The sequence below is a fragment of the Acipenser ruthenus genome, chromosome 7 (genome assembly GCF_902713425.1).
Source record: "Acipenser ruthenus chromosome 7, fAciRut3.2 maternal haplotype, whole genome shotgun sequence".
Classification (NCBI taxonomy): domain Eukaryota; kingdom Metazoa; phylum Chordata; class Actinopteri; order Acipenseriformes; family Acipenseridae; genus Acipenser; species Acipenser ruthenus.
In genome coordinates this window covers 41,693,279-41,716,524 of record NC_081195.1, presented here as the reverse complement: position 1 = coordinate 41,716,524, position 23,246 = coordinate 41,693,279, and the positions used below count along the sequence as shown (strand labels likewise).

Genomic DNA, 23,246 nt, shown 5'->3' with positions numbered 1-23,246 from the left:
CAGGGAGATTTATAAGAGTTAAAGGGTGGTGTTATTTAGATCCACTGCTGTATATGTAGATTATTAAAATAGATACACACCAGGGGGTGTTAGTTACACCCCCTGGTGTGTAACTAACCCTCACTTAACATGCAGACACTGCAGTCGCAAACTGGCATTCATTACGCTGCCTGCTTCCTAAATATACCATTCACAAGCTGTTATTCGGTTTATCACTCACATTAAAAGGCTGGATTCTGTTACAAAGCAAAATAAAATTACATTTTGTATCCTCTAGAGCAGTGGTTCTCAACCCCAGTCCTGGGGATCCCATGTGTCTTCTGGTTTTCATTCCAATTGAGCTCTCAATTATTTAACTAAACCCTTAATTGAACTAATAATTAGCTTAATTAGGCCTTTTTAATTGTTATCAGCTCCTAACAAAGTTGCAGAGTTCAAGTTGCTTATAAAATGTTATAGTTAAGTTGAAATCTCCAACTGTTTAAGAGCTGAAAACAATTAAAAAGGCCTAATTAAGCTAACTATTATTTCAATTAAGGGTCTAGTTAAGTAATTGAGAGCTCAGTTGGAATGAAAACCAGCAGACACAGGGATCCCCAGAACGAGGGTTGAGAACCACTGCTCTAGAGAATGCTCATTATATTATCTCATGCGATTCCTCTTTCCAGAATAGCAATTTTTCATTTTAGTATAGGTGCAGTGCTTTTCCAAAAAAACAACAGGGCGTGTGCTTAAGCAAGAGCGTTTCATCAAAAGTATTCATTTATATTTACCAGCATATCAACACAGAAGATTATGCCTTTTTTGTTGTTCTTTTAAAGACCAGTCTCAGTTTAAAATGAGGAATCGTTAGGTATTTATTCCCTAAAAGAAGTGTTTGCCACCCTTTGAATTAACTATATTTAAAATCTATAGGAACAATTATGAAAGAGAAACTACAGTCTCTCCACTTATGGACAATCTAGCCAGCCACAAACTCAGCTGGATCTCCAATCAAAACATTAACTCCATGTTCTCCTACTGTTCCCATTATGGTAACCAAAGTAACACATTGTAGTTACTTGGTACTTGAATGAAAAGCTGCTACAGGGGATACAGTACAATGAACAGAATTGTGTAAAGAGTCACAGTTATATAATGGTGGTATTTTGAGTGCTTACTCCAATATACACGTTATATTACCCAAGTGTATCACTTACACATTTAATAATAAACAGAGACCTTACAAAGACATTTTTGTGTTGTGGAAATGTCAGTCTTACCTAAAAATAAGAGAATGACACCTATTGACGTTACAAACTAGGAAGGACTCTTAAGTTGTTAAATTCTTAAGTTGTTTGTCTAGTTTTGTGATGTCAACAGTTTTTTTTTTACTCTTCAGGAAAAAAAAAACTATGCAAATGACCACCAGGGGTTTAAAAAGACTAAACAAAAATAAAACTGCACATGACCTGCACCAATTAAGGCGGCACATTGTGTGTGACCCAGGGGGAGAGATTGACAGCCTCAGGGTGAGCTCACAGAAGCAGCTCCCGGCTCAGTTCCTCCAGTAGGTGCCCTTATTAACCCTTATTAAACTGTGGGGTCCAACAATACAGTATGTGATTAAATAGGCCATAAATACCAAGTTGAGTAGAAAGAATGAACTGATTGTGGACTGGGCTTCAGCTGAGACTTGCTCCTGAGCGGTGAAAAGGAGGGAGTAACGGAGAGAGGGTAGCTGCATTTAAATCTGTAGGGCTGTAACTCATGTATGAATATGTTGGAACCCTTCCAAGAGCTACATTGTCCCATAGAGAAGCTCAATGAAAAATGTCTTAATTGAATGACAAATTACTTTTTACTGATCCCATGGTGAGTGCTGGACAGTTAGCCTGCAGTTATAATAAGCAGTCAGATGGACTACTGCCCAACCTACGATGAGATTAACCTGTGAATACCCTTTTTTCCCCCAAAAATGTAGGCCTTTATCAGAGCTCCTTCCTGATGACCAGCTTTTCAAACATGTGCTACCTGATTACCTTAAACAAGCTGTGTACCGTAGCATTCTTCCTCTCGATGTCTATTCCCATGTGTACATGCACTCTGATTATATTCAGGAACCATATCTGTATCTGTCTTTAATCAATTGTATCAAGTGATTGATTGATCAGTGCCTTGCCCCTGGCTTGTACACCTCACAGGGTAGGTGCTTGCAGTTAGTATGTCTCTAAAACACCATCATGCTGAGCTGTTGGAAAATGGAGTTGGTCTGGGTTATGCATACAACAGCACAGAGCCTGTACGGGTCATTCCATACCAACTCAACCAGAGCCGTTGCCCGCCGTCTCAGATTTTGCTAGGAAAAATTCACTGTCATGTTGTGCAGCACCTCGTTCAACTCGTAATGAATAGGGTTTTCGAGAAAAAAATACCAGGAGCACCTAACTCACTTTTGGCAAGTTGCCAGACGAGGTGTAAGTGACAAGCTTCAGCCCAACCCTTTACCTTGTAGGGATGTGGATCCTAAAATGGTAGTATTGCTGTAGGAACCTTAGGGACCACTCTTCCAAATTTTGTGAAACACTTTTGGTTTCAAGTCCCCCGACTGGTCATTAACCCCCTCTAAAATTTGAATTTCTGGATTTTGAGATCTACAAGAATCAAGCAAAATATTTTTGTACCTGCGGATTTTTGGCCGATTTTTGAAGTTGCATTTGTCATGCATTCAAGCATTGCTTATGGGCACTTTAGTGAGGCTAAAGTACCACATAGTATAACTGAACTGGTGTTATTCTTCAATTTTGCATTGTCTGGGGTTAGATTGAGAGTAAAAAGTGACAGGGTGTGCTTCTAGTGGCATTAGTTTGGAGCTGAGGGGTTATGAACTTGCATGTGGAACTTAGATTTCTTTGTTACAGTTACACATTTGGAACTACCAAAACCTCAATTAGGTGTGTTTTTAAAAACTACAAACTGATAGAAAACACAAATAGATTACCATGGAAAACTTAAGGAACTTGAGGGGTTAACAACTTCTGGCGTCACTAGAATTTCACATCTACTCCTACTGGAATCAAACTAAAAACCTCAGTTCTTAAGACAAGAATATAACTACACAAAAAGGAAAGGATCTTAAACATTTTAAAAGTTGTAGCCAAAATGTGGTTGGTTAACAACTGTGATAGAGACCACACTTCACAAAGTAATCATCAAATTTAAAATTATTGCGGGCGTGAACTGGAACAGGGAGCGAGATTTTCTTCACAATGTCCTTCCATTCATAGAACAGGGAAGGGTCACTTTGCATAACCTTCATTTGTGCTCCATCATCAGAGATGTTCTCAACTTCGCAAGGGAACATTTTATTGTCATACAACACCTTCACCCAGTCACCAGCTTGTAGACGCAGCTGAGCTGGACCCTCCTGGACAACTGCGCCTTTCAACACTGCCCCCCCCGGAATTCCATACTTTGACTGGTAAATGAGACCTTCATCTTGCCTGGGGTATCGGGTACAAAGTGGTGTGCTTCCCTGGAGCAAATGATGGCTAAGGTGTCGTCATACCTGACATTAAGGAGAGGGTGGTTCTCTTCAACCTGTTCTTGAGAGAGACGAACATGTCCTACACACCAGATATGTGTCCTTTTGCCCATTCATACAGCTGGGGCTTAGGATGACAGTACATGCAAAAAGTGGTAGTAGGTAGGTAATATCAAGCAGGTGAGTTAAAGGCATGACTGGAGCTTACTAAGCAGCCACTTGCATCAATTCCAGGAATCCATAACACATATTTTACATGACAGTGCAAAGCAAAAACTTAATACATCGTAAGTCATCAATCACAATATAGTCCGTGTGACTAGAGCAGAATTCGGTTGAACAAGTTGGATTCTATCCACTTGTTTTGCTAAAACCAGAAGGAAAGCAGGACCCTAAAAAATGAATACACTGAAACAGCTGAGCCTATTTTTTATTTATAATAAAAAAAAGCTACAGGGGTGTAAGTACACTGCAATTATTCATCTCCCTCAGCCCTTCAAGCTACCCCTCTGCAAAGCCACACAGTGCAGCACTAATTAAACACAGTTTCCCTAGTTGTTAATATAAATTACTACAAACATACATAGAGAAATGAAAAGATCTGGGTCGTCTATTTTCAATGAATAGATAATAGGATATTAATAAAATTATTAATTTTAGGATATTTTATCACAAGTATTTATGCATTTTAAAAGGCTCATGTGTAATAAATGTGAATATCAAATCAATTAAGTTACAGTTGAATTATAAATTAAATAAAGACATGTGGCATGGATACTCAGCAAACGTATATGACCACCCTGGTTAGACCTGTTGTAAATGGGATACGTAGGAATAATACTTGATGACTCAAAATGTGTCACTGTCTGTTAAAATACTGGTACATAAATCAATGCCATGCAATCCCAACTCTCACTGGCAATCCATACTATACTGTAAAGGGCCTTACATGTTTGTCATCTAAAGGTTTTAAGTGATGGCATTTCAGCAATACAATCTATATTGTATTGTATTATTTAGCATGGCTACTGAAACCTTAAAAGCTAGAATGTGTTTGATAAAGCGATGGAGAAATCAGATGCATGGCATTGAAATGATTTCTCCTGAGGCTAGCATTGGTCACAAAACAGTGATAAAGTCGTCTTTCTACACAAAGTCAGACCTTTCGACACATGGGTAATTGTATCTTTTAGTTTTTCATAGTTGACTGCTGCCATGTCAGAAAACTACAAATATTTCTAATTAAAATAATAAAATGTCTCCATAGCTGACAGGACAAGTAGGAGTAAGGACATCATGTGACCCAGACTTACCACATTACTTTTCCCCCCTCCATTCTCTCATAATCTAATGCTCCTAATTTTGTCACCATGCAACAAAGTTGTCTGCTCATTATTAAAGCAACAGTGGCTTTAGGAAAAAGGTTTCTAATATGTATACCAAGGGATATAGCTGTAAATTATTAGCCAAGAGGATTATAATTATTGCCTATTAAATGCCTACACACAAAAACCCCAGAAGAATGCCCGTGACCATAGGGATTTCGTTGTGAAAGACAGCAAAGGAAAGAAGGTACAACTTAAGTGTGCAAGTACTGTCGAGTTACTATACATATTTTGACACACACACACACAAAACAAAACAAAAAAAAACAAACGCTCAAGTAACCGAAAACACTAATTTCATATAAAACTCGAAAATAGCTCAAAAATAAGCACAGAAAAATACAATTAATAAAACCTGAAAAGCAGAAGCCCTAGATATAATTAAACTTTTAATTAACATTTGGCTGTGCAAAGGTAGCCACAAAACACACATTTTGCTTCTGCAGGGCCCCTGCCCTGTCACACAGGGCTTACACGTTTTTTTTTACAGTAGGCTTTTTTCTTTCTGTGGCAAATTCTAGGTTTTTTGTTGTAGTCATAGATCAACACAGGATGAAGTGTGAATTGAACTCCTACCTGGGTGGGATTGTACAGCTCCTGCAGGGCATTCCGTGAGCCTTTCCTACAACAGGCGTCAGATGCAAATGGATTCCTATGGATTACTGAAAGAGGGAAAAGGGGGGAAAAACAATTAAAATAATCATTAACAGAGGTCATTGGCTGTCATTAATCCGCAAACATGACAGATATGGGTTTCTAATTTAAAATGGATTGATTTTACTGTTGGCTCAATTGTCATTTAAAAACCTGATGACAGCAGGAGACCATCAGTTTTATATTACACCCCCATAGTATGATTAGCCCTCCTGTGAAGCCCTGAACACACTTGAACGCAGATGGTCGTTTGGTGTGGTGAGGCCTCTGTTGTCAACTCGTGTACGACCATATTTTCACATTTTTATTTCCTGAATATTTACAACCTCGTTAAATGTGTCATTCCTGAGCAATGGAAATCCTCTTGCTCAAATAGCCGAAAAAGTGTGGGCTTTCGTATAGTTTATGAGATTTAGGTCCTTTCTTTTTAAACCTGATGAGGCTAAAGGTCTCCCTTTCCTGGACATTGCTTAAACTATGTAAAAAAAGAATCAGCTTTAATCCTAGCGCACTGTTCATGTACTGATTTATGTAGTTACTGAGATGGTTTAGGATTTATAGTGCCAAAGTCTGAATCAAAGGGTGTCTTAGAGAAACGCTACAATAGCTTGCCTTATAACTCACTAAAAGAGTGCCGGTAACAGTAAATGCAAACAATGTTAAAGAACTAGTCTTCTTTAGAGTAGACACGATTTTGTAAAATAAAGATTATTTTGAAGATTTGGGGGATACGATGTGAAGAACAGAATTTAAATGGCCTTAGTAAGGGAAAGTAAGTATTTTTGAAAAAAGCTGAAGATCAATACATTTAACGTGTTAAATTTAGGATGTGTTTTCTTGAAAATAAATAAACTTATTGGAATCTATGAAACAGTTTTTCACAAGGATACAGTAATACTGTAAAAATGTCTGAAATTACTTACTTACAGTACTTCTGTAGACTAAAACAAGAACAAGAACACAAGGTTTGAACAGTATCCAGGTACATAGAATTACAGTTAAATATTCCGGAAAAGTAATGAAGCCATTTTTGGAAAATTGAAATATATAAAATGATCCAAAAATAACAAAGGTAAATAAAATCTGCTGCAATTTTGTCAAATATACCAATTAAATCAAACCTTTAGTCTTAGGTGCTTTTGTATTGACACATGTCAGAGAACACAATCACACTGGCTCCTTCACCACTGCCTTACATTAGCACCAGCAACAGGAAAGGTAAACAAGGCTTTGACGTGTGATAAATATTTCAAAATGTAACACGTCTAAGCCATTTTGTCCCAAGATTCTACAGCTATGGCCAAAACTTTTGCATCACCTACAATTTTTTCATGTTAGATTTTGAAATGCCACATTTAAATTTTTTGTTAGTATATGGAAAACTACAAAGTGGTATGTGTAATTGTGACAGAGAGCGAATTAATCCGAGTTAACAATCTCCCTCCCTCCCTGTGAGGGCGCTGTGTAACAGAAACAGCATGCCCCGGCCTGGATGGTTTGACAGTTCATTCCAGTGACAGTTGGAAGTCGGCCATCTAGGAAGGGAGCAGAGTCACAATACCAGAAGCCATTGCCCTAATACGGTAGGCGATGTGTCAGTCATGGATTGGAGGAGACGTGATTGCACTCGCTACCAAAAGGGGCGGGACTGAAGGTATATCAGGGGATGTGGTCAAGCAATCTGTTCCTTGTGTAATGGTTACGAGTAGACCTACAAGGAACACCAGTGAACTAACTGTGAGTGTTTTGTTTTGTCAAACCAAGTAATTGTTTTGTTTGTCATTGCTAGACGACTAAAGTATCCGGGAGCTGTAGCGAGAAGCCAGCGTGCAACCTGGACTGCATTTCTTCACTATACACCATCACTATAATTCACCACCTGCACTTAGAGCACTCGTTCTGGTCTTGTGACTGTGTATGTGTGTGTTTGTATCGTGTCTTATTATTTTAGGACTGAACCCCTGTTTGAATAACGGTGCAATACACATTGTTGTGTAGAGCCTGTTACTATTATTTAAGAGTTGCCGACATGCAACCCAGCCAAATAAAGAGCTGTTTTCATTGTGAATGTTTTGTGTCTATCCTTCCTGAGCACCACATCACCACTACACCTGCGCAGTGCAAGCCACTTTGCCACAGTAATATATATATATATATATTGGCCATTTCCCAGGCCAAGCAGGGAGAATGGATGAGATGGGAGAGTGTGGAACAACGCAAGATTGGCTGGCAAGACCTATGGTCAATGGAACAGAGCAGGATCAGTTTCCTCATCAGGTCAACATATGATGTTCTAACATCACCACAGAACCTAAACCTCTGGGTAGGAGAGGATCCCTCATGTCCTTTGTGTTCATCACCTGCAACATTAAGGCACATTTTGACAGGATGTAAGGTGGCTCTTAGCCAAGGACGGTTTACTTGGCGCCATGACCAGGTGCTGCGATGTTTGGCCTTAGCATTGGAAGACAAGCGTAACATGACCAATAAGTTGTCACCTGTTCCATCAAAACATTACACACAAAAGACAACATTCCTCCGTCCAGGAGAGCAACCACCAAGAAAAGGTGTTAAAACCAATCCTCGCTCAGGACAACTGGAAGCTGCTAGAGACTGGAAAATGCTGGCAGATGTTGGTCAACGGCTTATTTTTCCACCTGAGATTGCCACCACTAACCTTCGACCAGATATTGTCTTGTGGTCTGGATCAGCACGCCTTGTTCACCTGGTAGAGTTAACAGTGCCATGGGAGGATGCTGTAGATGAGGCGTATGAGAGGAAGAAACTGCGGTATGCTCAACTAGCCACTGAAGCGGAACAGCGAGGATTGAGAGTTCGGGTTTACCCAGTGGAAGTGGGTTGTCGAGGATTTGTGGCACACTCTACAACTTGGTTTCTCAGAGACGTCGGATTCAGTGGCCAAGAGTTGTGTCGCACAGTGAAGAACTTATCTGAAGCAGCAGAGAGGAGCAGCAACTGGCTGTGGTTGAGACGGAAAGATTCTGGCTGGGGATCTCAAGCACAATAGAAAGAAAGAAACGCTGATATACAGGTAAGTAAGCTGGGCTGAGTTGAGTGGGGGACGGAGGGGGGTGATGCTGGGACGCCAGAATCACCGTCGAGCCCTCTTGAGGTGTCGTGGGCTAGTCGACGAAACACTGAGGATGGAAGGTGCCCACTTGAAAACCCCAGAGATGTACTCTACTTAGCTCAATCCAGACGGTTGTCATGCTGATGCGCTGGGGAGGCCGCACTGTGGTTGATCCCCGGAGCCAGCATCGCAGCCGTTGTGTGTGCTGATGCGCCAGGGAGGCAAAATAAGATGATCCCTGGAGCCAGCATTACACTTCAGCCATTAACACCAGACAGAAGGATATCTACATCATCATATGGAAGGAAACGTAAATGGATGGAGACACATATGGATCACATTAGTTTACTGTAAAGCTACGTCTTAGTTGGTGCTTATCTTGGCGAGAGCCGAGTTCAAATCAGCATGAAGTTTTAACATCTACTCTCGTGTAATGGAAATCTTTATATATATATATATATATATATATATATATATATATATATATATATATACACATATATATATATATATATATATATATATATATATATATACACACATATATATATATATATATATATATATATATATATATATATATATACACACATATATATATACATATATATATATATATATATATACATATATATATATATATATATATATATATATATATATATATATATGCATAAATGCAAGCTGACTCTCTATATAGCCATAGGTATCTAGGTGGGAAGGCTGAACTGTGACTATTTATTTCGTCCTGTTTTACCCAGCTTTATTATTCATGCTTTTGCACAAGCAGACATAACAGATACTAAGAGCGGTTAGAAATCGTGCCTACCAGCACCTCACTGTTAATAACCTTATCACAATCAGAATATTCGAGCTACAGTGCTGGGGTTAGACAAGCTTCAAAACAGTAATCATAGCCTTGTAAGCAGTGTACGGATGATAATTGTCATGTGTTATTATTATTATTATTTGTTTATTTAACAGATGCTTTTATCCAAGACAACTTACAGAGTAGCGTGTGTGAACTATGCATCAGCTGCAAAGTCACTAAAAACAACATCTCACCCGAAAGACAGAGCACAAGGTTAAGTGACTTGCTCAGGGTCACTCAGTGACTTAGCCGGGATTTGAACCAGGCTCCTTCTTGTTATAAGCCCTTTCCTTTAACCACTGGACCACACAGCCTCCTAATCATAATTACAGAACAGAACAAAATTGTTATTGTGCTTGTTTTGAGTAGCTACCTTCACACAACTCCACATATTGTACCTGTAAATCACAATACAAGCAAGTGTGGGAGCACTATGCAATTACAGTACTGGATCATTAATCCCCTCAAAACTGGAATCTTTGATGCCCACAAACAACATGAATCTAGAGTTCTTATTGAACAAGGTTTCACAACAAAGATCAAGGTAACCCTATATAAAGGTAAATGTTCAGCTAAGGTTTTACAAACAATGAGTTACCAATGAAACTAAGGGTATCACTGAAACACAAGCTCACAAAGAATATGTAGCCGAGGTATGAAAGGAAGGTCCACAAAGGAGGTAGAATCAATGCTTCCATTTAATCATAGACAAAGTCAAGGATACCGATGAAACCCACAAATAAAGGATGGCAGGAATTACATATTTTAACCCAGATTCCTGCTTAAAAGGTCCCAGATTTTTTGTTTTTGTTTATATCAAAACAGAAATCATCATGTCACATTTGATGCATGAGCCTGTCTGGGGCAGGTTATTTTAGGCCCTGCATCCATTCCTTAGTTGTCACAGTTTTCAAAGGACAGATAAATTCAGCCTCCACTCCAGCAAAACATTGATCCAAAAACAACAAGAAAAAACTGTGTGGTAATGAAGTGGTAAAGGCACGATTTGTTTGCTTACTGGGCTATGAAGCATAATAATTCTCTGCAGACATGCCATAATACAAATTTGTTTCCACAATATTTTTAACTGTGAATTGTATTTAGAATCTGCCTATCCCACGAAGACAAAGACAAAGACAAGAGTTAAAAAAAGGTGGTCATCAATAATAACCGGCTCATTAAACAGAAAAAAATTGATGTTTAAATTACTTACAATTAGTGTTTAGGTTTATTGATTTCCACATTAGCACCCCTAATCAACCAAGCCATTACTGAACTAATGAGAACAAACAGCATGATTTTTTCCTGACATTCAGTAATACAATATTAACGCTGCCAGGAATTAAGAAATGAGCAACCCATTTGATGGATTACATCTTCATAGAAGCAGGTTTTCAATACTGCAATCCATTTATCTTGGACCTAATCATAAGAACATAAGAAAGGTTACAAACGAGAAAAGGCCATTCTGCCCATTTTGCTTGTTTGGTTGTTAGTAGCTTATTGATCCCAGAATCTCATCAAACTACGTCTTGAAGGATCCCAGGGTGTCAGGGTCAATAACATTACTGGGGATTTGGTTCCAGACTCCCACAATTCTCTGTGTAAAAAAGTGCGCCCTATTTCTGTTCTGAATGCCCCTTTATCTAATCTCCATTTGTGACCCCTGCTCCTTGTTTCTTTTTTCAGGTCGAAAAAGTCCCTTGGGTCGACATTGGCTGGGTTTACATGCACATGAAAATCGACTCTACAGTCATGACTGTGTGACGTTGTAACGTGAATACATCGTGAAACAGCAAAAGGACGTCCTTTTGGCAGCGTGACTTTAAGGGCAGGGTCAATCACTTGCTCACGATAAAAATAGCTGTAAAAACCCATGTAAACCAGAACAGGAATCATGCTTGTGGCTCACAAGATTTCAACAGTCAAGATCCAGTTCTTCTGACTTAATCTCATGTAATCTCCAGCAGAAAGGCTGTACAAAACACACACACACACAAAATGTACATTTATGGACTACTTTAACACTGGAACCACCGCGGTTATACTCATACCTACAACCTCCTACGGCAGTGATTATCACTGTACATTTTAAACAATATTAAAATGAAAGACAAACTATCAGATACAACTCAAAAGTTTTATTCAAGCACATTATATCAAACATCTGCACTGCCGAAACGCCGTATTTAAATGAACAATCAAACATGAAAGGGTTTATTTTCTTCAATAAATAAAAGACACTAATGTGTAAACAGGTTTATGTACATACAAAACTGTAAAAACAAAAGTCGTTTTTAATCTAAAACGAAAGTAACATATGATTTCTCTTGCGTGTGTGTCACTCGCAGCACAGAATCCAGGTTGAGCTGCTTCTGCCTGCAGCTTTGCAGTTTTCTGATCGAAATGCTTCTGCTGAAGAGTTGTGGCTAGCTTCAAGATGAAATCTCTCCTACTGATATTTTCCCCGGTGCATTTCTTGTACAAATCGGAGGAATTGATGGCTGCTAGGTCCTGCAGAGATAACAACAGGCTTGTATATAAAAAAATAGAATATTTTAGGTTATATTCAAAATAAAAACTTGTATTGTAAATGGCAGTTCTAATGTCAATGAAATGTAACTTTTAGATGTTCCACAAACACATACACACATACACACACACACACACAAATATAAATTCTAAGTAGTAAAACTTGTACTTAGTAGAAATTATATTTTATATAATTTTGTGTGTGTGTGTTGGAAAGGTAACCAGACAAACAAGTAGCTAATGCGCGGCGTAATTCAGAATGTGCGCGGCAACACGTGAATTCATTTCTCTTGTTAAATGTTTTTATCTTCATGGCAACACATGAAGCTCTCCTCACGATATTCAGAGTCGTTCTTTTCCTACTTAGTAAGCAGACACGGACATTTAAATATCCCCTCCCCTAAATGACTATGAATTGAGTAATCTGCATTGGTACGGCTGATTTTTTTTCCTAAATCAGAACTGCATAGCAACGCATTTCCTGAAAAGTACGGCAAACACGTTGTGAGGAAAACTGTCATGACCTGTGCATGTAAACACCGCCATTGTCTATACCTTTTAGAATTTTGAATGCTTGAATCATATCGCCGCGTAGTCTTCTTTGTTCAAGACTGAATAGATTCAATTCTTTTAGCCTGTCTGCGTATGACATGCCTTTTAAACCCGGAATAATTCTGGTCGCTCTTCTTTGCACTCTTTCTAAAGCAGCAATATCCTTTTTGTAGCGAGGTGACCAGAACTGAACACAATATTCTAGATGAGGTCTTACTAATGCATTGTAAAGTTTTAACATTACTTCCCTTGATTTAAATTCAACACTTTTTACTATATATCCGAGCACTTTGTTGGCCTTTTTCTTTTTTTCTTTTTTTTAGAATTAGTAGTTGCCAATTGTTTTCTTATCATTTTCTCCCATTTTAGAATAGCCAATTATTTTTAGGCTCAGCTCACCACTACCACCCCCACGCTGACTCAGAAGCGGCGAAGACGAACACACGCTGTCCTCCAAAGCATGTGCTGTCAGCCGACCTCTTCTTTTCACACTGCAGACCCACAATGCAGCCACCTCTGAGCTACAGCTTTGGAGGACAAAGCAGCTCTGGGCAGCTTACAGGCAAGCTTGCAGGCACCCGGCCAGACTACAGGGGTCGCTGGTGCGCGGTGAGCGACGCTCGGCCAACTGTGCTCCGCCACGGTCGGCAGTGGAATAGCCTGGACTCGAACAGATGACGTCCAGGCTATAAGGCACATCCTGCACTCCACGTGGAGTGCCTTTACCGGATGTGCCACTCGGGAGCCCCCACTGTTGGCCTTTTTTATAGCTTCCCACGTTGTCTAGATGAAGACATTTCTGAGTCAACATAAACTCCTAGATATTTTGCATAGATTCCTTCTTCAATTTCAGTATCTCCCATATGGTATTTATAGTGGACATTTTTATTGCCTGCGTTCAGACCCTTACACTTTTCCATATTAAATGTCATTTGTCATGTGTTTGCCCAGTTCTGAATGCTGTCTAGATCATTTTGAATGACCCTTGCTGCTGCAACATTGTGTTTGCCACTCATCCTATTTTTGTGTCATCTGCAAATTTAACATGTTTGCTTACTATATCAGAATCTAAGTCATTAATGTAGATTAGAAAGAGCAGTGGACCTAATGCTGATCCCTGTGGTACTCCACTGGGTAGCTCACTCCATTTTGAGGTTTCTCCTCTAATCAGTAACTTCTGTTTTCTACATGTTAACCACTCCCTAATCCATGTGCATGCATTTCCTTGAATCCCTACTGTGTTCAGCCCCTATAACCTGTTAATTAAAGGGAATTTTCACTGCTCTATATGAAAACTTTAATATAAGTAATGCCTCCATGATGCCAGATAGATTTCAGCCCAGAAAAATAGGTTTAAATAGTTCGCCTATCAGTGGTTAAAGCCTGGTTTCCAAACTAACTAATTATCGCTCACTTTAAGGAGCACACTACGATTATCGCCCTTTAGTAAATACAGTGTGAATAAAGCTCATCTCATTATTCAGAGGGGGGTGCCTCATTTAAATACATAATCAGGCATTACCATACAAGTCACATATTCATTCTGATTACCATAGTATGGCACAATAAAATCAGTGTGTGCCATAAAATTGCAGTAGTAAATACGGAAATCATTAACGTGCACACTAATTGCAATTATGGTGCACCATAATGCTTAGTGCCCTTTTGTAAATGAGGCCCATAGTCTGTTAAAATCTTCTCATGTGTTCCAATTTGGAAGAGTCAACGTGGACTACGGGCAACCACCCTACCCTTCAATTAAATGTTGGAATGGGAAAGTAGAATAAACAGGTAATCAACTTGCATATCTGTACAGTGCCTCAGTTCGGTCACAGACAGTGTACAGTACTTACAGTGTGAGCACCTATTGGGGCCAACAGGCAGGAAAATGTACCAAAATAATTGAAAGTAGAAATCAGTGGGATACCTCCTTCCTGAGATCAATGCCTTATTAAGAAAAAAAGAAGAAAAAAAAAGCCTTCAAGAGCATGGCATAGTTATCAGCTTAATTAGAATGCCATGCAGTCTTCTACCAACACGGGCTTGCATTGTTCTTCATTACGAGATCATCTCTAACAATTAGCTTCCAAAGCTAACAGTAATTGAAGCAGAACCTCTCAGAAGCCTGATTGCCCCCTATCCTGCAGAGCCCAGGTAAGCGGAAATTAGTTTCAGCGGCCGAGTCAGTTTTGTCATATTGTTAAAACCAGAGAAGCCAGGGTGCTACACACTCTGATTATTATTAAGCGTCTCACAAAATACCTTCTCCCTTGCTCTTTGGTCTCCCACTGCTTGCCTTTCATACAACAGCTCACCAGCACAGCTCTCAATGGGGTTGTCTCCTGTATCTGCAGGAGCTATGAGGCCACGAGGCGATTCTGCGGCTTACTAAGAAAACTTACAAGATAATTATTCCCTATTTCCATGCTGTTCACTGCTATTGCTGCTCAGATTTGTCTACAACTGAGGGGGGTCAGCTAGACTAGGAGCTGGTACACTGTATTTAGTCCCTGTAGCACAGAAGTGAAAGACTGACACAAACTAATGTGCCTCAAGTCCTGTGCTTTTCTACACACCAGTACAGATTGATAAATCAGCCATTTGTGAAGGGTGAAGGAAGGACATTGGTGACTGAAGATACTGAAACCACAGCCAATGATGAGGGTTTCATACAGTAATCAATTTAGCATTTATAAAAGGTAATGAACTGAATGCAGTACTACTCCCTGTGCAGCAGCCTGTGGAAAATGCAGTGCCTGTGAAAAGAATATTAAAGCAAGATAATGAAATATACTAATTAAATCAGGGAGGTATTGTGAAAGTTTAGGGTCTACTACAACTAGTGCCGGATCACTCTGTATACGCAGAATATGATTACAGCTTGAATCGTCTTTTTTTGGTCCGGTGGTATTTTTCAGATTTTTATTATTATTGATCAAAATCGGTTACTTTCTGGATAAAAATAAACACCACTTAAATACACTAAATTTCAGGTTTCTAATATTCATTATTACACACATCTATCATACATAAGTATATAAGGTGAACTTGCTGTGTAGATGTGTAGATGTCCACCTAGTAGGATGGAGGAAAGAAAATCCAGGTCCCATTGCAAACTGAACTACTGGAAACAGATCCCACGCGGGTAAACCATGTATATCTGTGTAACTTTTTTCAAGAATTATAACTCTGCAGTACTGTATTTGCATACAATGTTTAATGCAGAAACCCCCAGAGTATGACTACATGAGTGGTGTTTTTTTAAAAATACATTATAATTTTCCGTGTTTTATTGGCACAAAAAAATAAAACCGATTTTCCTACTAGTTTCTGAAAACTCAGAATAGTGTTGCTTTAAGAAGATGACATTATAATAGCTGTGAGCCATAAAATGGTAACAAAGACTTCTTTTTTAAACTCAGCACTTTGATTATGTCTTCAGTCATATTATAATAGATCTGTTTCAAACCAAATAAAAGAATTTTACACCCCCACGCTTTTTGGCTTTGAAAATGGTTCACCGGTTAGCATAACAACCCCAACCCATGTGCCACAACAGAATGGGCCAGGGCCTCTTAACAGAGGAATGGATATCAATCTGCTTGTAATCCCTGATCTTCAATCTGAGGTTTCTTCTCTTGATAATTGACATGTGAGAACAACAAGGTAATTATCTACAGCTATACCGAATTAATGTTTTTGGGTATGAGGACATTTTTAAAATGTGCTTCAAGATTCTAACATCATGTTACCTTTAGAGGGCATCTGTACTGTATGATAATGACCACTCTACCATGAACATCACTGGCCATGATGATCAATGAGGTTTATCATTAAATATTTGTATTGTCAGATGGGCAACATCAGATTTATTTTACTGCTTCAATAAGGCCTGGAAAATCAATGATGGTACTGATCACAAGACACATGAATCTACTGACGACCTGTTAGATTAGTCTACCATATCTCTCAGCAGGTTCCACTTTGCTCTCCAACAGCCACCTCTGCACTCAAGGCTGCTTCATACTCCGTTATCAGAGCGTCTATTTGTAAGAATCCATCTGCAGGGATTATCTGGGAGTTTTGGGTTAATCCACTAACCATCCACCAGCTGCTCTCCACAAGGCCTTTGTGTAGCCTCCCACACACTCATGTCACCATGTGGCAGGATGGCTGCAGTGGTGACGTCACACCCGGAAGAAGACGCAAATACACAGCAGCTGCGGGTTAAAACCGAGACCTGAAAGTGCTCGGTTTCTTTATTAAATAATAATTCAAAATAAAAGAGCTGAACAAAACACACAAAACAAACGGGCACAAGGGCCAAACAAACCAGACAGACAAACAAGTAAGTGTTGTGCTGGCTAATCCAGCACGTTTTAGCAATTGTTATTGTCTCCTCTCTATCTCCCCGTACCTCCTCTCTGTACACCCAACCCCGACTGAGTGACAATGTGCGTCTTTTATGCAGTTGTACCGAGACTCGACTGCTAACACTATGTAACACCATTTTTGTTCCTGGGTAGTAAGTGTTATTTCCTAATTGCTTATGCCTCAAAACTATAGAAAATGGCTATTATTCCCCACAGACTTTGCTTTTGTGACCAGGACAGTGATATTTTGAAATTTACCTATTTCCAATGAGAAAACAGGCGAATTTGTGTCTTTTCGTTCATATAAAGTCAGAAAAAAACAACATATGAATCCAAATTAACATGTATTTATACTAAAGTAATACAAAAATGACTACAAAAGATTTAGAAGTGAGTAGTTTTTCGAGATTTACGATTATACTGTAAATCACTTTCACGAATCAGCCCCCAAATGTAGTCTCCCATCATGTTCTCGTTATACTGTCCTTGGTAGCGGCGTTCAAAGTCCAGTATATCCTGGTGGAAGCGCTCGCCTTGCTCCTCCGAGTACGCTCCCATGTTCTCCTTGAATTTATCAAGATGAGCATCAAGGATATGGACTTTGAGGGACATTCTACAGCCCATTGTGCCGTAGTTCTTCACCAGAGTCTCAACCAGCTCCACATAGTTTTCGGCCTTGTGATTGTCCCACCTGTGGTAGTGCGCCTTGGTGTCCCTGCTGTCCCAAAGGCAAAGATAGCAGGGAAACTTGGTAAAACCGCCTTGGAGACCCATCAGGAATGCCACCATTTTGAAGTCTTCTATGACCTTGATGCCATCTCAGAAAAATGCAGATATGTATCCACTTAGGCAGCTGGAACTAAACTGAACTGGGCTTAAGGCCCCTGTATTTATACTACTATTTATATTACTGGAAAGTTCTATAAAGTTCTAGAAGTTACTCCAAGTTTACTCAGCACTGAATCTATCTGGAATGTTCTGGAAAATAGGTAAATTTCAAAATATCACTGTCCTGGTCACAAAAGCAAAGTTTGTGGGGAATAATAGCCATTTTCTATACTTTTGAGGCATAAGCAATTAGGAAATAACACTTACTACCCAGGAACCAAAAAAAAAATTTGTTACACGGTGTAATCAATCATTCAATTAGAATCTCGGTACAACTGCACATGGATTAATTATGTGTCCTTCCCCGTGCTCACATAGTATTAAATTTGAATCAGCACGTGAAGTGATGTGCAACCCTCGTGGCTAAATACAAATCTACATTTGAAATCACTTGTGCTACGCAGACCCATTTATATCCTGTGTACCAATGACTATACACCAACATTTAACACACTACATGCAACATATAAACAAACAATACGCACAAGGCAGGGTCACACTGCCACACACCAAAATATCTGCACAGTATTATGATTATTATATATATGATAACACATGAAAGACAATGTATAAAAAAAAGAGAATGGTACAAAAAAAAAACAAATAGACTTAATGATGGGTCAATGACGGCATTATTATTGATAATATATATGCAGAGAACAGAGAAAGGGTTGTTTTGTTGATTAACCGACTGAAAACTTTTTTCTACAGGCTTGACTTTCCAGTATTCAAGAAGAGGGGAGCAACATAATTGAAATTCTGATTGGGAACAATAATGTCAAAAGGAAAAAAATAAAATGCAGCTGGGTTGAAGGCTCCTATCTGAACTCAAATCACTCAACATTCCAGTAGAATTAATCAGCACCTCAAGAACCAGGAAGTAGTGGTATGTTGGGGGGGGGGGGGGGGGGGGGGGGGGGGATTCCCAGACAGGAGGTCACGTGACTCACAAAGGGTCACATGGTGAGTCAGCATCAAAGTCTGAACCCATGGCCTCCAAGCATTTACTAACTCTGGCTAACAGACATACTATTGCTCATGAAAAGGGCCAGGGTAAAGAGTAGCTATACAATGTACAGTAAGAATGAACAGAAAATAAGCTAAAATCCAGAAGGTAAAGCAGGGCTACAACTACTTTTTAAAGTTTTTGTTCAGTCTCCTTGAATTTTGTTTTTAATATACAAAAAAGCAGGAATGGATATCCCTTTAATGAAGATTCATTGGGAAGTCAGTTGATACCAAGAGATTTTATTTATGGGATGGCTGTGTAAAGTTGAATGCATTGCTTATGCCTTGTACTGCACAAAGAAAAAGCAACAAATAGTGCATAACAATGGGCCCCTCATGCATTATTCTCCATGAGTGTGTGTGTGAGAAGGAATGGGTTGTGCAATCTCATTCCCAATTCAGCTGCCCTTGATATCAACCACAGATCTTCCAGGGAGCATGGAGTTTCAGCAGGAAATGTAAAAAATACTTGAAATATACCCTGGAGCAGGATTTTGGAGGGCCATCATCAAGAACCCAAAGTAGACACCTGTCAAGAACTATTCTGCGATGACCCTTAATATCCATAGAGGCTGCCAGTTGAAGGTTAAAAGTGATTGAAAAGCTGATATTTTCAGCTGCATAAATGTGACAACTGAATATATTTATTCAGGGCAGCCTACTTTAAAATGCATATAGTCATTTATAATGAGTCCCTGTCCTCTGTGTTACTTGCTGAGCTGCACATATTACTTTTTCATTTCTTTTTCAAGTATCAGTAGTGCGTGACATGTACTATACACTGCTGCTGGTACAGAAGACAAGTGGATAGAGCTCAGGACATAGAGACAGTACTATTGTAGTGGTAGGCGCTACAGTAAGTACATTGAAAGCAGTGTGAACTATTTGTGAAAATAGTCAGTAGAGCTAAAACTGGGAGGCAGCTTGGCCTACTGGCTAGACTGTCAGCCCACAGTAAATCTCAGGCATGGGTTATTTTCCCATGTCATCTGTGTTATGGATAAGTGAGCACTAAGAAACACAATATGAATGTCAACATAATCTCCACCAACAAAAAGTGATATCATATATCTCCCTCCCTTGCTCTTTGTTTCTCCTTTTGCTGTTTCTACAAGAAAATCTTTATAACAGTTTGAACACATTTATACATTTATGAAGAAGTTATTTCTGAATACTTTTTACCCCCTTCAATGTGTTTTTGCCCTGTCTTTCTATCTAGCTATTTATGTAAAACATGATTCACAGTTTACAGCACAATAACCTCCCATAATGTACAAAACATGCCATGCCCTACATAACCCTTTATCATTTTCTTTAAAGGAGTTCTCCTCCATTTTTTTAATCAGAAAAGTAAATAGTTCAACCCTTCCACAAATCACAACAAGAACCACACGTGTGATCATTCCTAATCCCTCAATGATTTGGTGTGACGGGGTAACCCCCACCCCTGTGTGTATATATATATATATATTATTTTGTATTTGTATTTGTTGTATTATTGTTTAAATGTATAGTTTAAAACATGTTGAAACATGTTGTTTTATTGTTAATTATATTACAGCTCAACACTTGTTTGTTCCGTCTTTGTTTTGTCTGCTTATTTTGGCCACTGTGCCATTTTGTTTGTTCTGTGTGTTGTTTTGTTTAATTATTTACTTTATAATAAAACTCATGCACCAGCGCATTCAACCACAGTTCTGTGTCACTGCCTGGTCTGATATCATCCACAAGCTATCCTGTTCACATTTGGAAATCTTCTTACAAGTACGTAATCTGACCAAAGAAATGTTATGTTTAAAAAAACAGAAAAGAACGTCCCAGTATGGTTCTCCAAATTCAATGTGTAAGGAATTTTATCCTGTGGATTTCACTCATCAAATAAATAAACATACAGAAAACAAAGGCACTGCTTGTCTTGCTAAATATTTATAATACAGATTGGTCCCTTATAAAAGTTTACCCTTGTATTTTTGCATGGTATTTTGTATTATGCATCTACCATAGTTTACACTGGTTTGCTGGTCTATACAATGCTTACCTGTGCTGATTTCACTATGCGTTATGACACTTTGCTATGCTTTTACTATGGGAAACTTAGTATGCATTTCAGCCAATTTCTTGGAAAACGGAATACCTTTGCAATAATTCAAAATTACTATTGTATTTTCACACAGAACAGGTTGCCATTTTAAATTCCAATGGACTGGCAGTACTTCATTTAGGATAAGGCTAAGTTTGGGGTAAAATGGCTCATTGTGCAGAGCAATGGGTAGCACTAGTGGGTACTGCTTTTATTGCTTTTATACCACGTGAACTTGAGCACTTGAGAATCTCCTCTGGGATACCCTAATTACTACATACCAGCAACAGTGATGCAGTAGCAAAATAAATATTTATCAGAAAATAGTTTCAGGACATCTCATTTCCTCACAAACTTATCAGTAGAAGGATTGTGAAAATGTGTTGTTCCATTGAAAAAAACAAGCCAGGAACAACAGCATACTCAACTAGATGCAAATCATCTTTGCCTGTAATTGACCAAGTCTTTTTCCACTAAACACATAGTCAGTTACCCCTAACTATCTGCCCTAAAAGCTCCCTGTTAAATATGAAACCTGGGAGCCCTACTTAAACAACTAACAATGTTACATATCTCTGATATTACATTCAACAAAGGTGTGTGTATTCACCTCACTGACTGCTGAAACAGAAATATTGTGTTGTATTAAAATCGGTGGTGTACTGCTGATATTAGGGTAATCCTTTTAATAAAATCTGTGGGATGTCATTTTCCTAGGAAGCACCCAGAACTGAAGTGTCACTGTGCTCTAGTTGCTCAAAATGAAACAATTCTGGTACCAGTATCTAATACTAGAATTTAACACCACAGCACCAGTTTATAGCTCTGTACATATCTGTCTGAACACAGTCCCACAACTACAGAACTGCTACTGGACAGAAGATGGGCACTATTACTCAAATCTGAAGAGATCTTGTACTGCAGTGTGACAGAGGAAGATACCGACAGTACAGGGATCACAGCGTAAACGGTACTTAATCTTGAAATTTCCTGGTGGCAAGTTTACTGCATTTAAATAGAACAGACTGTTCCATAATTATTAAGAGGAAAAAAATACATTCAACATAGTAAATCCTCCATTACTGGGCCAGGAGATGACTGTAAAATATCTTTTTAGAGAATTACTGTGAAATTATTAATAAGGCATTTCCAATCATTTATTTCAAGAACTATGAATATAAACACTGTACCTTTAAAAATGTAGAATTCTGTACAGTAATTCCAGACAAATAAAGGGAGGATGGTTAGAGCATAGTCCAAACCACAAGTTTCCAAATTATGATAACAAATGTGAACTCCTAAAAGGAATGTTATGCTTATCAGGGTTTTGCTGTGTACTGTATAAGGAGGAACCAAAATATGGTTATTGCTACACTTACTGTAAAAAGCTAAACCCACCCTTAGTTTCCCAAGGGAAAGAGTTATCTAAAAGAAGATAAGCAATTTTGTATCAGCAAGAGCAGTTGGTTTCAATTATGTTTTTTTAATACTAATAAGCAGCTGGGTTGTTGACTGACAAATGTGTCAGTCAGCACTATATTCTGTATATCACACAGCCTTTTCTCTCAGCAGGGGGCAAGTAAATAGTTTTCCAAAGTAAACTATGGTATCTTCAAAATAGGCTGGAAGGGTATGGTCTCTGCTCTCCCTGCGATAAAAAAAACACAGCATAATTGTGTAGCCACAAATGTTAAACTGTGAGTAAATAGGTGCAGGCTGCTACAGGGATACAGAATTGTCCAGTCGGTACATTACTCTCAGATATGTAGTTTCATTATGTCGCATTTCTTGTGCTGCTTTTTTTTTTAACTTCTCAATGGCTCTCTCTATAAGGGGTATACTTAGAGGACTGTAACTTGTCTTCATCTACTGAACTCACTTTTTAAAGATAAAGTATATAAAGTGGCACAACTGCAATGGAGGCTGAACGGGGATTTAAACGTGAGTGTGAGGATAAAATTGAACTTCGCTGTTTTCTGTTAAGCCATTACAAATGAATGTTTGGCTCAAAGATTTTTTAACTTTTGTATTACCATAGAGACTCTACCTTCACTATATATATATATACTCCTAAAAAAAAACGACAGTATAAGATTGTTTGCTGTTTCTTTGTTCTGCTACGGCAGGTAATTCACATCCTGCAGTGACAAAGAACTGTGAAACACTTTTCACTGCCTGCCCAATCTGCTTTCCTCTCACCCCTTACTGCAAACGGCACCCAGCTGACAGAAAATAAGTGGAAATATGGAAACAAAATGATTCACAATTCCCCATGGTGTCTACAAATAC

General features: G+C 38.8%; 1 protein-coding gene across 2 annotated transcripts in view; it reads right to left on the bottom strand.

The window, feature by feature from the left end:
• Nucleotides 1-23,246, bottom strand: part of LOC117415437 (carbohydrate sulfotransferase 11) — a 73,988-nt gene that overhangs the window by 27,207 nt on the left and 23,535 nt on the right. For both annotated transcript variants that reach the window (XM_034025781.3, XM_034025780.3), the window contains exon 2: nucleotides 5,485-5,570. In XM_034025781.3, the coding sequence (XP_033881672.1) occupies nucleotides 5,485-5,570 (86 nt within the window). The remainder of the gene's footprint in view (nucleotides 1-5,484; nucleotides 5,571-23,246) is intronic.